The sequence below is a fragment of the Schistosoma mansoni genome, chromosome 1, assembly GCF_000237925.1.
Source record: "Schistosoma mansoni strain Puerto Rico chromosome 1, complete genome".
Lineage (NCBI taxonomy): Eukaryota > Metazoa > Platyhelminthes > Trematoda > Strigeidida > Schistosomatidae > Schistosoma > Schistosoma mansoni.
This window is the reverse complement of record NC_031495.1, coordinates 37762233-37780090: the sequence shown is the minus strand read 5'-3', so window position 1 is coordinate 37780090 and position 17858 is coordinate 37762233. Positions and strand designations below refer to the sequence as shown.

At 35.0% G+C, this 17858-nt stretch overlaps 1 protein-coding gene and 1 non-coding gene across 2 annotated transcripts; one reads left to right on the top strand and one right to left on the bottom strand.

The window, feature by feature from the left end:
- Window positions 1–506: 506 nt before the first annotated feature.
- On the bottom strand, window positions 507–14730 carry Smp_196870 (hypothetical protein; the record flags this gene model as incomplete). Its single annotated transcript, XM_018794308.1, has 3 exons — window positions 507–608; window positions 10134–10263; window positions 13589–14730. The coding sequence occupies 3 exons, from the start codon at window positions 14728–14730 to the stop codon at window positions 507–509; spliced, it is 1374 nt and encodes a 457-aa protein (XP_018648734.1).
- Smp_tRNA_00031_Sup_TTA.1.1 lies at window positions 10047–10113 on the top strand. Its single transcript has one exon. It is a non-coding gene (tRNA).
- Window positions 14731–17858: the final 3128 nt, after the last annotated feature.

Below are 17858 nucleotides of genomic sequence, written 5' to 3'. Positions count from 1 at the left end.
ATGAACTTTACTGTTAAATTCCAAGGATCAATTCAGAATATGAGGCTTTTGTTTTGATTTCATTTGTTCACTTTACAGCGTGCCATTCTGAATTCACTTAGTATTGTTGGTTTGAATCTTCCCATTGATGCTTAGGACTGCAACTGGTCAGTCTCTAATTGGCATATGTGCATACTGTGCGTATTGCCTCAATATAGCCTTAATTCACAATCATTATAAGCAAAGATGGATAGTGGCTAGCAGTGGAATCCAGTTTGACGCGCGTTTCATCCTGTTCGGGACTCGTCAGCTGGATGTACCTGCATCTCAGAGTTTGAAGCGAAAGGTACTAGGTTCGAGTCCCAGAGTGAACATCAACTCTGAGGTGCAGAGACATCCGGCTGACGAGTCCCAAATAGTACGAAACACGCGTCCTGGATTCCATTGCTAGCCACTATACATCTTTGCTTATAAAGCGTGCCATTGTGTTTAGAAAACGTTAAAAAACGCTTACACAATTGATGACTTTATGATGATTGACGTTTATTCATACGAGCAGACCTTCGATGTGGATGAAGACTAGTACGTAATGTACGTGTTTTCAATTGTTTTCTGAATTGTCTTCTTACCTAGTAATTAAAACAAAATATTAAAGATTCCCATTGTGAAAATTAGAACAACATATGTAAGCGAACAATATTGTTTTCAGTTAGATCGTCGTCAGGCTTTACTCTACATATACATGAATATTTATATGAAAATGTTAGACCAATCAAGGCTATTTGAGTCAATATTAATCACAATGAAATAGAATACGTTACCAAGCATAATAATAGTTAATAGTACAAGTTGATAGTGGGAAGACATGTGTACTGAGAGTAGTAATAAGGATAATAAATTACGATAACAAAAGTCTTATCAATAATTAAACATTGAGAATTAAGAGGTCAAACGTGGGTAAATAGACTTACCATGGTGATCACAAAACATTAAAATCATTACGTAATAAGAAGTATGTAAGTAAATAGATAGTGAAGAATACAAACGGAAAGAGGTAGAAAATTAAATAAAAAAATGATAACCAAAATAAAATTTTTTACAAATAATAATAATGTCATTTATTAAGTTATGTCCGGCCATGGAAGGGATAGGGGGGTTACGAATTTCTTCTGTACACATAAATTGGGATGGAATGTACGAATTCCTATGGCTTCTGCTAAATGAAGTAGACGGGAGCGAACTCCGTTTGGAAATGATGGAGGTATACGATAGATCACTTGAAATGATTTCAATTTATCAACAATATGACCACTATCAATTAGATGTGCCAAGATAGAACTGCGTATTGTTTTTATTTGGCCCTTTCCAAACCATGCTGGTAGATGTTCACTCATTCGTTGGTTACGTTGCCTAGTAGTACTCCCGATATAGCTATCTCCACAGGAGCAGCTGAACTTATAAATGCACATAGAGGAGGCCAACTCAGGTAACTTATCCTTCGTTTGAGTAAACATCACTGGTCGACTCGAGAAAGTCAATGCGAGATAGGCTGCGTAGAAAGTTCTACTAATTACTTTTGTTAACCTATCTTTCAGAGTTTCACTAGCTACATCCCCGTTGAATGGTAATTTCATGTATAGAGGCTTCTTACGAACAGTTGAAATCTCCGACTTCTTCCTTGTATCATACATGTACTTTTTGATGAACGCAGCAGGGTAGCCGATCTCCGTCAGTGAGTTATAGATAAATTGCAGTTCCTGACTTAAAGTATCAATAATAATTGTTTTAATATGATGGGAAAACAATATTGTTCGCTTACATATGTTGTTCTAAAACAAAATAGTCATTAGATAAATAAACATTTTTAACAAATTATCAAAATATCTGAAAACAAAATTTTCTTGTAAAGTTAGTCTATTCATATGATCTCAGTTGTTTTAAGATTAAGGGTTCGCCATGTAACCTAAATATCCTGCGTTCACTGCCTCGGTAGGGTCGTAGAAGCACACTGGCAAGGGATTCCATCCTATGACGAAACAGATATCTAGAACTTTCTACTTTTTTAATGATTGTCTGGATGAGGTTAGTTCATGATGTATTCTGTAGAGTCTAAGTCTCCACAAAATCTTCTATACTAATAGTTCCATACTGTTTGATTTTCGGTGTTGATAACATTTAATTAAATTTGAAAAATCATTGCTCATCCAGGTTAACTTCACTCGTGAAAGACTACATTTGTCAGACTGTTAGATGTAATCTAGAAGGATCACTATTCAATTAAGGATATCAGATTACTGTAACTTTTCTATAATGTTCAAGAAAATGATACTTCCTTAAAGATATGAAGGTTTATCATAAAGGTTATCCATAAGAGATGATGAAGAGAAAAATACTAAATTCAAATATTGGAGTGAACATCAACTCTGGATGTAGGTACATCCAGCCGATGAACCTCAAATAGGACAAAATGTGAGTCCTGGATTCCAGCAGTATTCATCATCCATCTTTGTTCCAAATGCTTTTGATTTAATAGTAATATAAAGTCACTCTGTATGTGGTTAAGTAGGGACATTAAAACAGTTATCCACAGAATTTGTTTATCACTGAAGACTACACAATATAATATTAGTCTCTAATATACTTAACCAATTGTGATAACGAATAGTGAGTTCAAATATGTAAGGTAGTATCAGTATTCTTTGAAGATGAAGGAATATTATAAATTAAGGATAACTTCGAGTGAACACGAAGTCTTCTTAACATTTAACTCTCCATTACAAGTATTTTTAAGAAGGAGATAAAACTTGACATTGTTGAATTTCATTGAAATTACGAATTGATCAAAATTACACAACCTCTAAGAACCTGCAAGTACTGGACGGCTGTTTTTTTTTAGTATGGGACATCTCAGTAGTGATGAGCATCTACGACCGGAAATTGAACCCAGGACCATTGGCCTTGCACATGAACAATTAACCTCTGGACAAATGAGTCAGGATCCATTGCTGAACAACTTTAACTCCAATCAATTCACGATATTGCGCGATCATCTCCCACTCTCTTCAGAGGTACCTTCCTCAAATCTGACACAGTTTAGCATCACTGGTCACAGTTTCTCATCTATTTTTTCTACCCTTTGTGCTTGACTGACTTATCAATTATTATACGTGCTAGCCAGGCAGATAACGCAATTTTAATCTGAGTTGAACTGAAGTGTGGTAGATTATTCAGTTAGCTGCGTATTTAATACAATGCGGGTTAATCATATATGCAATAAAGTCATTTAGTCGTTCGTCCTAGACAAACAAGCGTCTCGTTATTTCACAGACTCAACTACCTATCGAGTTATTTTAACCACTGAGTATTGTACCCAATTATTGAGCGATTGTAAGTTACTCAACAGTCATTAATCAAATAACTTTGCTTCAGTTATGCAAATTATTATCAAATAATTCCTCAACTTTTCTTATTCTTATCTGATTAAATGTGAATAATTTTACAGTTGAATTAATGAGTCAATTGAAACTAGACCACCATGGAAAACCTGGAGGGACTGGACGGTCAACTCGTCCTATTGTGGGACTCCTCAGTAGTGCGCATCCACGATCCCACCTCGCGAACGAGATTCAAACCCAGGGCCTACAAGTCTCGAGCCAGAGCACTTAACCGATAGACCACTTAGCCGGCATCCAACGGTGTTAATGTCTAACTTCAACCGATCTATGAACTCGAGCAACCGTTCACCGTTGTCTTCAGTGAGTTGATATCTCACAACAGACCTGGTTGAATTCCACTGGTCACTACTTCTCACTAGAACTCCAGGAAATATCTCTTAAAGTCAGTCACTAGTGAGCGCATGATAATATGATAATAAAGGATCACATTGATAGGCAATGGATGTGTGTAAAGATCGCAGAGATAGAGAGAGACTCTCTGTTCAATGGTTTCATTACTTAACATCAACACAAAAGATTCAATCAACAAAACGAATAAAAATGCAAAGCAAATGACAGTATTAAGGGCCAAAATATGAAATAAGAAAAAAGAAGTCAAGAGGAATGATTAAAACTGAAATATGAATTTTATGAGTGAACTTCATGTTAACGATTTAGATGAAGGTAAAGCCATTGGGTTCGAGCCCTTATGTAAACATTGACACTAGGATGTTGTAAGTACATTCAATTGAAGGGTACCAAATAGGTAGAAAAGAAATGTGTCCTACACCGAATTGCTAGCGACAGTTCATATATTTTAGATGATAAAGAAAGGAAAGTTTATTTGTTCTCGGGTTACTTCAAATGAAGTCTAAAACTCTAGGTTATAATAATTTGTAGATCATTATCCAGTAAACCAGTATCTCATTCTATGGATTAGGCTAACCAACAATCGGAAATAGTTGTGAATACAAGCGAACAGTGATTTGGGGTAATAAAAAGTTTATTTTCTAAAAGAAGCTGATGAATCCATTTCCAGAAGAATCAATTCATCAAAAGACTCATATTTTAATAACAGCTATCACTGTTTAACTGTAGTACTCATGAGTAACTAGTTTTAGTTATATAGTACAATATCACCCATGTATTTCATTAGTGAGCTGTAAATTTGCTATTCTCTTATTAGTTGATGCACTGTTTATCTGTTCGGTTATGTTAGGACTGGTCATTTTTGTGTTTGTCTGTGATGAGAATAGATTGTTATTGGTGCATGAGTGTTTTTTAATTTGTAAATATCCCTTGGAGCCAGGATAGTTTTCTGACTTAGATTGACCTTTGGTGAGTTATCTTACGGAAAATATAACACACCTAGTGAACATAATACTGTTATGACGAGACGAGTATTTACTTACTTACTTACTTACGCCTGTCACCCCTCGTCGAGGAGCATAGGCCACACACCAGTATTCTCCATCCAACCCTGTCCTGGGCAATCCTTTCCAGTTAACATTCATCCTTTTCATATCTGGATTTTACTGACACTTTTGGCCTGTTTATGTATAACTATGGTTTTCTATTTTATGGTATGATGTAGTCTGGTACATCTGTATATAAATCCATGTGTGTTTAGGATGGATGCTAGGATGGGTAGCTTGACTGAAGTCTTCTGTTTTGGACTCCAGGGTGTGGATAAACATAAGGAGTGAAGGGTCTGTTAACTCAAGATTAACTGTGTCGGTTATAACGTATCATTTGTTGGTCCAGGCTAAGGACACTACATTACAGCGAGAGTAAGCAGTGGAAGATTTAAATAGACTCATTGACTATGTAAAATCTGCTTACAGTTTGTAATATTATTGTGTTTTTTTCCATAAACCATCTATTTATAAAAGCTTTTGGTGAGATTATAATTTATGGACGACCTTTGAAAGACGCTAAAGTGACCTTGAGAGTGTCCACCTAGTAACTAAGACTAACTGAAGGTTACAAATCAGTGTGAGGAATTAGAATTATGATCTACAGTTGATTGTTAGGGTTATGAATTAGATTTAGCGTTTTCATCACGAAATGACATCAGCTATAATGCCAAAACACTATTTAGTCAAATGGATGGATGGATTTCGCGTCAAATTCCACGATCTGTTATATTAAGTCTGATTGGTTCGTCCATAAATTGTTGTCTCGCCAAAAAAACATGTGGGGGAAGATTCATCATGAGATTATCATAACAATCAGTAGCTTTTAAACGTACCTCTTTTGTTAGGAAACAATATAGTAAAGTAACCCATATTCCCTAAAAAGACAAATGAATAGAATAAAAACATTAATTACTCTACTTATATAGTAATAAATTAATGAATAACAGACACTTCTACTATCATATTACAATCCAATAATGTTATGATGACAAGTGCTGGGCTGCTAAAAGTTGGTGAGCGAACACGCGACGTCTGAGACTGATACTAATACGCTATTTTCCTATACGTAAAACCCTGAATGGCTACTGAATATGGAGACTAAGGGTGAGAGCATTAGCACCCGTATATATATATTCGGAAAATAAGGCCATTTATTGGCCAATCAAATGCGCACTTTTGATCGGCACAACACTACATCGTTTGGCGACTTTCGATTGGCCCACTGTGGAAAGTGTTTATTTACGTAATGATGATAAACTAAAAACGTCTAGCGATATCACGTGTATGTGTTCACATGCTCTCTTAAGGTTAAGAGCTAGATAAGAGATGATAAGTAATGAGTGCTATCGAATGAACCCACTTATTAATTTGGTCAAATTCTTACTCATATGTCCTTATCTAAGCCAGTAGGAAGAATAGATATATACTAATGATTTGTGTACAATACTCAGTTTGTCATCAACAACTTTTGAATCATTCTTAGTTTCTCATTCATGTAACAAATTGGGCAAGCGTGTAGGAAGTATGTATGTGTATGGGAATCGGGCAACCAGGAAACGTAGCTGAACTTAGTCAGTAGTTTTCAGCAACACACAGTTTAAGAGATTAACGATGAGTGTCTCTGGTTGTGGATAATCTTCCTTTAAGGTTAGATTAGAAAAAAACTATTTATATGATTTCTATTATTGACCGACGGTTCATTTCTGTTGGGGAGACCCAGATTATTGCTCGAAAAAAGCCCAAAGAGGCCCTGAAAACGTTAGGAAACATTTCGTCCAATGAGCATTGAATAGAAGTGTCTCAGTAACATCTAGGAAGTGAAAAGTCGCGTATCACTTTTCTGATTGGATAATTACCTATCCTGCCACTATGTTTAGTAGGGTTCCAGAACCTTCCAGAAGTCCAAGGCCATCTGAAATGTCATAAATATCCTCGATTTTCTGTACATAAACTATCCTTGGAGTAATGAGTTCTTACCATATTTCACGCTTTTTCTCTCATGTTCAAGTTGTCGTGCAGATTTAGCCTGGAGTTATTTGAAGAGCTTAAGAAACCGATTCAAGCGTTCAGTCAGAAGATTTATCAATTTCTGTTCTATAATAAAGTCATTTCTATACAAGAAACAGTATGGTAATAACCTTAATAGACAAAGTAATGTAATTTGAGGACTAGAATCTAAGTTGATAAAGTAGAATAATACCTCAATAAAGTTTTTTCTAAGACACCATAGTATTATTTATTTCTAGGAACTTAGCTCCATGTTTCCGAACAAACGTGCACATAAGACAATAACTTACTTCGTATCAAGTTGCATAGCATAGGTAAATCTTGGTCAGGAGTAAAATCCAGGATGTGCGTTTTGTTCCATTTGGGACTAATCAGCTGGATGTACCCATCCTATCTCGATATTGATGTTCACTACGGGTATCAAACTCAATGACTTCCATTCCAAACTCTCAAAGTGTTACCACAGAGTTACTGAGTCCAGATAGTCACTCACATGTGCAACAGGTAGGAATTTTAAATCAGTTTGCAATGATTGGAATTATCTCATTATTTTAAAAACAGAAAGTGATATTTGTGAATATGATAACCTTTAGTAATTTCAGTAGTTGAAATCATAAGTCAATTGAAGCTAGACCACCATGGAAAACCTGGAAACCCTGGACGGCCGTTTCGTCCTGTTGTGGGACTCCTTTAGGTCAAAATGACACTATTTTTACAGTAAATGAAACAAAGTTTCAAGCTGTTGAACTGAGGATTTTGTTAGATTTAATTTTTCGTCATGAGTAGATCATTATATATAGAATATATGGTGTACATTACTAGAGGGATTCTCCATACTTGTTGATTTGTCGGATGTAAGTATTCTCTGAATGATCAACGAGTGAAGGCAAACATATCCTTCCATACTGAATATATGAGACGATCTTCTATGTAAAATGGACTAGATTTTTGTTCATTACTTTTTATTACATATTAATAAACACTAGTTCTGATCTAGATGTGGATTTTGGTCGTTTATCGATAATGGCGCTGGTCGGCGGCCTATGCTCCATTGGAAGTAACAGGCGTAAGTAAGTAAGTAATCAATAATGGCGTTGAGTTCATCATGTGATCAAGTACAGTAATCTATTTCTTAAATTTATCTATTGATCAGTCTAATGAAATAGTGTTTAGTACTTACTACTGGTCATTATTTAGTACTTAGTGTCCAGTATAGGACTAACTATAAACTTGTATTTTCCGTTATATCAAATCTATGGAAGATTTTGTCATCGTTAATTCATACGTCTTCAAATAGGATGTAGAGCCTATTAGTTTCATCAATGATCAAATCAAGCTTGTAGTATTTTCCTACTTTTTCATAGTTATCTGACTGATAACAATAAATGGTTACATACATCTTTAAATCGATCAGATTCTTATCATAATTGATGTATACCAGGGGAAAAATAACATGTAATCAACCACTGGATGTGGACAGACAGGTATTCAGTTTACTGATTATTAAGTATGTGATTTCCTTTCCTCGTATTCTACTATGGATTCACTATGTATATGGACTACTTGTTATTGTATTGAATAAAGTATTATCTAAGACCCTATACTCTGATCGGTATGTTTGATTGGGAATTTTGTATCTAATATAACATTATATAGTCTTTGTATAACGTATCGATCGCGTATCCACCTACTGTTGATAAATCCTGGTCATCAGTCTTATTATAATAATATATAAGAAAATATTTCAATTTTTCCATTCTTGTGAAAACTGTCGAATTACAGAGTTTACTTCATGAATTGATCCTAATTTGTAAACAGGAAACATTAGACACCTATTTTATCCTAGTATCGGATTTTGGACCAGTGATCATCTACGATTCTTGCCATACGGATCTAAATTTTAAGCACTCTCAATTAAACAACAAAGTTCCAGGTTTAATCCCGTTCTATGAAGTTGTAGCTACTCCCTGTTGAGAAATTCAATACTAGAACAAAACAACTGTCTATGACTATTGATTAGATTATAGATAATTGATGTGAACAGAGAAACAAGAAGCCTTTAACAAACTACGGAAGCTATTTTTGGGAGACGTTATTTCATTTCATTCAAAGCTTTTAAAACAGTAATATTTACTTTTGTCCATAGTTTATACTACAGCTCATAAGCTTTCGTTTGATATATGATTCACTGCCATAGCCTTTTCTATTACAAAGCTATTGTAAATTTAGACGTAACCTTTTCTACTCTAATTCCCCAGTTTTGGACATAATTGTATTTTCCTGATTGTTATACGTTGTGGTCGGGTTAATCATCTATACTATTCATGCATCTTTTTACACTAATCTGAAATCGGGAACCAGATCGGAATTGGGAATAAATCAAGTAGTATTCCAGTTGTCTTGTCTTCTATTTCATTCCTGCCAGTCAATCAAGGGATAGAATAGTTCTCGTCTATCTACCTCAAGCAGTTGATCTTACTTCGAACATACGCATACTCGCCTCAAGGTTAAACCAGTCAGCTTATTGCGTCAAGGTCTTAATCTACGTTAGATAAGTTATCCTCTGCACTAAAGTGGGTAGACAGATTTTGGGGATGTTAAATCTCCAGAACTCACTTGGTAAATGACTGATTTTTGTAATTTTATCTAGAAGATTTGAATTTCTTTGTTTTCGCGCCAAAAGCGCTTATTTCATCTTCAAATTGTATTTCCCACTTGAAAATATCTTAAACGCTATTGGTCCGTTCTATCTTTTAGTGTGCTATTTTGTAATGCTTTCCAAAGACAATTTTATGCTGTATATATACGTTTGATTTCTTCCTATTGCAATTGCTTGTGCTTCTGGCTGCTTACGAAATATATCTTTCCCAAGTTCCAACTTGGACTTCTCACTTTAGTTAGCTGGGTCTGTGACGAGTCAGAATAACTAGCTTATTGGTCTCCAGTCACAAGTTTTTGTTCCGTTCGCTGACTAAGTGAATTCGAAACCGCTTCAGATATAACAACAGATCAAGGACGTAGCAATAATATCAAGTAAATTCAAACTTCACCCCATTGCACAAACAACTGGCTATCAGGACTCAGTAGCTGAGGGGATAACGCGATGGCGTTTAAAGCGAACGGTACTGGGTTCGAGTCCCAGAATGAACATTAACTCTGAGATCCAAGTACATCCAGCTGATGAGTCCCAAATAGGACGAGACGTGCATCAAACTGGATTCCACCACTTTTAGCCACTATCCATCTTTGCTAATAATAATTAGTCTTAATTTTACTTTAATTAAATTCTACTTACTTGAGTTGAAGTAAGAAATGCATTAATAATATCAAATCCTGGTTTTAAATATGGATGATAAGGTGTAATGAAAATGATCTCCGGTATTCCAAGTAATGGCATTAAAGTTAAACTAGCTTTAACTGTTTTTCTACAAAATAGAATAAAAAAAACAAAAATATTTTGGTATTTTCATAGTTGAAATCATGAGTCAACTGAAGCTAGACCACCATGGAAAACCTAAAAGCACTGGATGGCCAACTCGTCCTATTATGGGACTCCTCAGCAGTGTGCATCCACGATCCCGCACTCGCGAGATTCGAACCCAGGACCTAACAGTCTCGCGCCAGAGCGCTTAACTGATAGATCACTGAGCCGGCATCCGTTGGTGTTAATGTCTAACTTCAACCAATCCACGATATTTTTGATTTGAATTAATAACTTTCTGGAAGTGACAAATACCTTGTAAATGGGTTACTTAAAGGTTACTTAAATCGATCAATATTTAGTAACTATGACACATGGAAATTGATAAGTAGAAGTAGATTGAATATTAGAACTGAACTTGACTAATTCTTAGGAGAATGATGAGAAATTGATTGGTTGTATCATAATACGAAACAAATAAAAATTAAAATATACGCTACACACCCGTAGGTTTTGGTGGTTGGGTAATGTTGTTGTGGCTGCTGCTCACAAAATTGTTTTTGAGTAGTATGTAACGAAACATGGTGTCAACATTGTAACAATTGTAGGACTGAGTGAAGAGTTTCTGTTATATCCCGTGGAGAATTATGAATGGTGACTTTTGAGAACTATTTATGGACCAATATGATATGTATATTTCCTATTGTATAATTGTTACGTAACTAAACTATTCATATTCATGTTCTTTTTATTATGAGCTTTACTTTGACCCAAAGACTACTACTGTACAATTTACCATTCCTGAGTTATGCGCAGTCTATTAATTACCGTTCCCCCTATTCACAGCCACATTTAGCTGAATCTTGTACAAATGTTATTTTCTATTTTATGGTACGATGTGGTCTGTTTGATTGGTATATAAACTCAGTATGTTTGAAATATAATGATTCATATTGCAGAGGCTGTTATTGGTGTTCTGAACTTAGCTGGCTGGGCTAGGCAGATAGCAGGACTGACAAGTACTCTAGACTGCTCGTACGGATTTCGTGTGTCATTGGTCCGATCGATAAATCACTGCTCTCTAATATGCGGGTATAAGATAATAACGGTTGGACAGATAAACTATTCTAATCTTTTTAATTGTTTGCTTACGTTACTCATATGTAAACTTGATCATGCTTGATTTTAGTGACATTCAACAACCATCATAACCCTATATTGACAATCAGTGAGAAGCAGTAACCAGTGGAGTTCAACCAGGTCTGTTGAGAGATATCAACTCACTGAAGAAAATTGGTGAAACCGTTGTTTAGTACTTCTTAATTTTGACTCACTATCTAGTTACATTCAATTGGTGATGTAAGCTAAAAAATTTAGTAAACGCCACAAATTCCCTACATTAATGTATATTCAGGTTTTATGATTGTTTTCGTGTTATTCTCCAAGTTTACAGTTTGTATATTGATTAATTGATTGATAAGAGGAGTAAAACTTCAAGGCCTAGATTTTTGTCGTGCTCCCAAATGCCCTGGTACGACTGAGAGTGGGGAGGGGCAACCCTCCCTCTCGAAATGCTCTCACATGGCCACGCGTATACGGCCTCTGCTAGGGAAGTCCTACTCACTGCCTTCTTGTGGTGAGGGTGTTGTTTACGAAATTGAGAGGACGAAAAGCGAATGTCCAGCACTTTGACCGGGTTGGTGGACCCTCCATGTCCACCTAGGGAGTTGGAAAACCCTGATTTCAAACCAAAAGTGCACATGGGTTTCAGTATACTGAATGCACAAATGGCGTATGAATCAATATAGAGTCAAGATTCACATACAACTATTTCTACTAACATCTGAAGTACGAATTATCAACTGTATGTCAGAGATTTTTTAAGTCTATGCGAAGGAAAAAACAAACATATTCACGGTTCTGCACTCGATACTAGATAATAGAAAACCAGATTACTAAGATTAAACATTAGACTGGGCACTAGAATAATCAACGGAGTAAACCAAGATGCCTGATTGTATCAAATATCCAATCAATGATCAAGAACTAGTTATTGGCCAATAGAGTTTAAAATATAAGATGGTCTTTTATATTTGGTGCGATCGAACATAACTTCACCTGTAGCCTCTCTGAGGGTTAACGACCCCATCTCCTAGAAAACTAACTCGCTAAAAAAAGCTAACCAGTAAGTGATCGAACATATCAGCCTTCGCTCTTTGACCAACCACAACATGCTTTCATTCATTTCATTTCATACATACATCTTCCTTTTTAGCTCAGTGTAGTGGACAAGAATACTGGCGGGGACAATCGAATATCTCATTAAAATACAAGAACCATATAATGAACAGTTAATTTGCAAAACAACAATCAATTGTCTCAATTTGACTGTTTCTTCTGCAAATATCCATCCATAGTCTCTAATTATAATTGTTCATGCATTTTTATACCAATTGCATGCCGTTCCCCATTCTCTCCTTATCGAACTTCTACTGAAATACATTCAATGCCTGACTATCACCATATACTACTTATGTGGATATCAATAACCCACACCACAACAATACTCTGCAGATATCTCACACTTATTGTACTGATTATACGGCGAGACTAAACTTTATGGACGACCTTTGAACGAATCTCAAATGACCTTAGAAAATATTAGCCAATCAGAAGACAGTTAGTATACAATAAAAACATATTATACAAAACTAAAAAATTAAAACGAATACTGTTCTTTTACATGGCTCAAAAACTTCTCAAAGTCAGATATAGGTTCAGAAGTTCTAAAAACATAGTGCATACGGTACAGGAACTCATCCATATGGCTTCATAGTAGTCGACCTCTGGAGCCATGATAAGGTCTCAAAAATTCTTTTAGCCTCGACCACATAGCTTCATTGTTGTTGGTATGTTAGTATGGTTTAGGGTTAGGGTTTAATGTTAGGGTTTTAGGGTTAGTGGTAAGGGTTAGGTTTTAGGGTTAGGATTTAGGGTTAGGGTCTTAACCTTAATCGTGATCGAGCGAAAAAAGTCATTTGAGTACCACAGTCACAAGTGTAGGAACTTCTTAAGAACTACTTTTCTTGTAGACGCTGAATTATCACGTCTTCTCTAAAATCCGCTGTAAACCGATCGTACGTAAGCATCAGGTACTGAACTTAGCGCCGTAACCTTGGAAAACGGCGAAAGCTTCTGATTGGCTCGTCCATAATGTTTAGTCCCCTCCGATTATACAATAAAAACAAATCATTAATTTAATACACCCTATTGATGAAGAATGTCATATCTTCATTAACAAAAGAAAGAAAAAGCAAAACAAAACTTACACAAATTCCCGTCCACTTATCCGACCAATTAATTTAGCTAAACGTACTCGTGTAGTACCTGGTAATTCAAATCTTGATATATCACTTATTTGTGATGATCTATATGATGTATTACGGCTAAATTTATGAAAAAATCTTTGTTGATCATCATTTGATAAATCTGTTAATATTGATAAATTTGTATTAGGTAATGATTGAAAACGTCTTTTATATTGTGTTATATATGAACCATTTATTTTAGTTAGATTATTAGTAGTAGTATCGATTATACTACTATTATTCTGTTCATTCTTCTTATTAGTAGTATCTTGATTCATATCTAAAGATACATTGTTAGTAGGGATTATACTACTATTATTCTGTTCATTCTTCTTATTAGTAGTATCTTGATTCATATCTAAAGATACATTGTTAGTAGGGATTATACTACTATTATTCTGTTCATCATTATTATAAGTAGTATCTTGATTCATATCTAAAGATATATCGTTAGCATTGATTATACTACTATTATTTGGTTCATTCTTCTTATTATTAGTAGTATCTTGATTCATATCTAAAGATATATTGTTAGTATTGGTTATACTACTATTATTCTGTTCATGATTATTATAAGTAGTATCTTGATTCATATCTAAAGATACATTATTAGTAGGGATTATACTACTTATATTTTGTTCATTCTTATCATTATTAGTAGTATCTTGATTTAAATTTGATTTAGATTTTATATGAAATGATAAAGATTTACGTTGTTTCAGTGAATTACAATAATAATTATTTTGTTTATTTGATAATGATATAAAATTGGTTTGATGATTTGCCATAGTTACTAATGGTTGTATATTAGTAGTATAGTTGACTATATTTGAATAATTTTCATAAGGATCATTAGGAGAGATTGGATGATTTTGTTTTTGGAATTCAGTATCATAAGTTACGTCATTATTATTGTTGTTGTTGCTATGGTTATTGGCATCAATATTGGTGGTAATAACACGTTTACGTAATTTATCATTTAATGCATATAAGATAATAATTAAGAATATAACATTTAACTGAAATATAAAAAAATTAAAAAAAATAATTTTTTTATTATTTAAATTGATTATTGAATAAGATTGAGTAACTTTGAATGACATTCGGGCAATGTTTTGATGGATAGTGGTTAGAAGTGGAATCCAGTTTGATGAGCGTTTTGTCCTATTTGGGACTCGTCAGCTGGATGTACCTACATCACAAAGTTGGTATTCACTTCGGGACTTGAACCCAGTACCGTTCGCTTTAAACGCCATCGTGTTATTCACTTAGCTACTGAGTACTGATAGTCACTTGCTTGTGCAATGGGGTACTGGGTTCGAGTCTCAGAGTGAATATCAACTCTGAGATGCAGGTACATCCAACTGATGAGTCCTAAATAGGACGAAACACGCGTCCTCGATTCCACTGCTAGCCACTATCCATCTTTGCTTATACTACTTGGGAATTAAGGCTATATCGAGGCAATACACATAGTATGCATATATGCCAATAAGAGACTGATCAATCGCAGTTCTAAGCATTAATGGGAAGATTGAAACAATACCAAGTTAATTTATTGTTTTGATTAGTTAAAAAGTAATGAATACGTGGTTGTTTTAATAATAATTAATGAACTTTCTTAGGTTTAATACAGGTTCTTTACTATTAAGTTTTGTCATTAGGATTAGGAATAATGGTTGTAATTTGGGGTTATCATGTAGAGTTTGAGATTAGGGTTAGAATCAAGATTTAGGTTTAGTGTTAAGATTTAGAATAAGGGTGTAAGATAAAAAGTTGGAGCTTAGGATCAGCATAATTCTTTATAATTGTTGACCTTTGGCCTGTGACTTATCTGTCATTTTATTTTGATTGTATCTCTCTTCTACGTGATTCTTGGTCCTATATTTGTACATTGTTTTTTTTGATTGGTCGATAGATTGGATCGATTTCAATGTGTTTGTTGATTGCTGATTGACTTGAGTGTCTAGCTCTTGAAAATTCTCCCTTCAAGATCAGGGTCGACAGGAGAAGCTGAGAGTCATATATGGAGAAATTCCAATACTTCACTTCTACCTGAAATTTGTTCTGATAATGTTGTTCAGAGGGACAGTGAAAGCTCCACGACCAAACCATCAAGCTCAGAGAATGAAACTCCACGAAAATTGTTCCCCTAAGCTACAAACCTTTTCCACTGTGATTTATTGGGAAACCTAGTTATTAGTCTAGATATTTCAATGTATTACAAAAAAACCTCAAACATTAATATAGTATCATATGTCAGTTTTTCCAAGACTTCTAAGCATACGGTACTGAGAAAATATCTCAGAATTCGACTACGTGTACTTCAACTCTACAAGAACTAGTATATTATTAAATAATTATAATTATATTTTCCGTGTTTTACCAAACCCTAGGATCTGATCTTGAACTTGGCCCTACATTTGCTTGACCGAGTCATGTGATATAACGGTGAAAGAGCTAAGTTGTTCACGTTTCTAGAATGTGTTCAATGCAATAAATGTTCAGTTCTGTCTTTGTAAACAATATATCTTTAAACTTGTGATCCAAAAACAAACCTTAACCTGGAGGCACTATATCTTATGGACGAACTAACAAGATAAGATATTTTTCATTTTTACTTAAAAATTAATCCATCCATATTGTTGCGAAGCACTTTTGCATTATGGCCAATGTCGTTTCATAATGAAGACCCTAACTTCGAGACTATAATTTATGGATGACCTGTGAGAGACGCTAAAGTGACCTTGAGAATGTCCACCTATCACAACTGATTGATCACTGGGTGGTGATCAATGTTATGCGTGTCAAGTCCTTCTTAGTGCTGACCGAATGCTATCGATCAACTTTCAATGTGGTCACTAGTCTAGGTGGCTCGACACTGCGTGAACTATGTTGAGATAAGATGGTGGTTGAAGGTGGTCAACAGGAAACCCTGAACCCGGGTTTCGTGTTACTTGGCACTCGTCAGCAAGGCGTACCTGTAATCTTGAGAGAACTGGTGCTCCCTGACGGATTCGATCCCGTGTCACCCAGTTTAACAGTCAGAGACGTTACCAATGTGCTATTCGGGCCGCGACCGACCTGTTGTAGGACTGAGATGTAATTAAGATTGATTGATCACTGGGTGGTGATCAATGTTATGCTTATCAAGTCCTTCTTAGTGCTGATCGAATGCTATCGATCCACCTATTAACTAGGACTAAATGATGGTTACAAATCAGTGTGAAGAATTGTAATTATGATCTACAGTTGATGGTTAGAGTTACGAATTCAATCTAAGATATTCATCACGAACTGACATCATCTATAATGCCAAAACACTATTCAATCAAATGGATGGATGAATTTCGCCCCGAAATCCAAGACCTGTTATCTTAAATCTGATTGGTTCGTCCATATTATTATAGTAACAAAAAAATATTAAATTAAACAAAATTAATGACTTTATTGAGAAAAAAATCCTTTACTTACACCCAATAGGATTAATGCTGGTATTGTTATTAGATATACATCAGTTCCATAGAAAAGCCAAAATCTAATTTTTAGATAAACAGGTTGAAAAAAAACAAAGTTAGTAACTAAGGCAAAGTTGGGTGATTTATTGCAACACTTCCTCATAATATGAACACTATTGATATAGTAGGATGAGAAGTATGAAACTATAACTGATGGAACTTATGAAGTCAGCTACTTGATTATGGCTAATACGGCATACGATTTCGGCACTCGAACACGTCAAATCTTCAAGTCGCAAATCCAAATGATAGAAGAAAATAGGAGAAACGTTTAGTGAAGTTTTAGAGATTTATTGAAAACCAGGCGTATTTATAGTTTTTGGTGTAGACTATAATACCATCACAATCCAGTCAGTCATCAATTAGGGAGTTTATACGATTATCCAATCACAGTATGTCAAGTTGATATTCTTGAAAAGTTTGTTGGGTTGTTATTGGGTGGAACTTATCTAGCTCCTTTAAAGCCCCTGGAGGTTTCGTCAAGTCTTCTGGGGTTCCCCTCGATAGAGTTATCGTACAAAGGACTACTACTTACATTTTCATTATATAATTAGTTTGGAATGCTGTATTTTGTATTTGTAGAGAATGAATCTGATGTCTATCTTCGTCTTCGGATTGACCACTAGGTTAGGTGAATCTCCGGGATCAATAAGCTTTAAGGTGTTATTTGTTGGTCATTGATCTATGCCTCAATCTGTAAATAGGTCATTAGT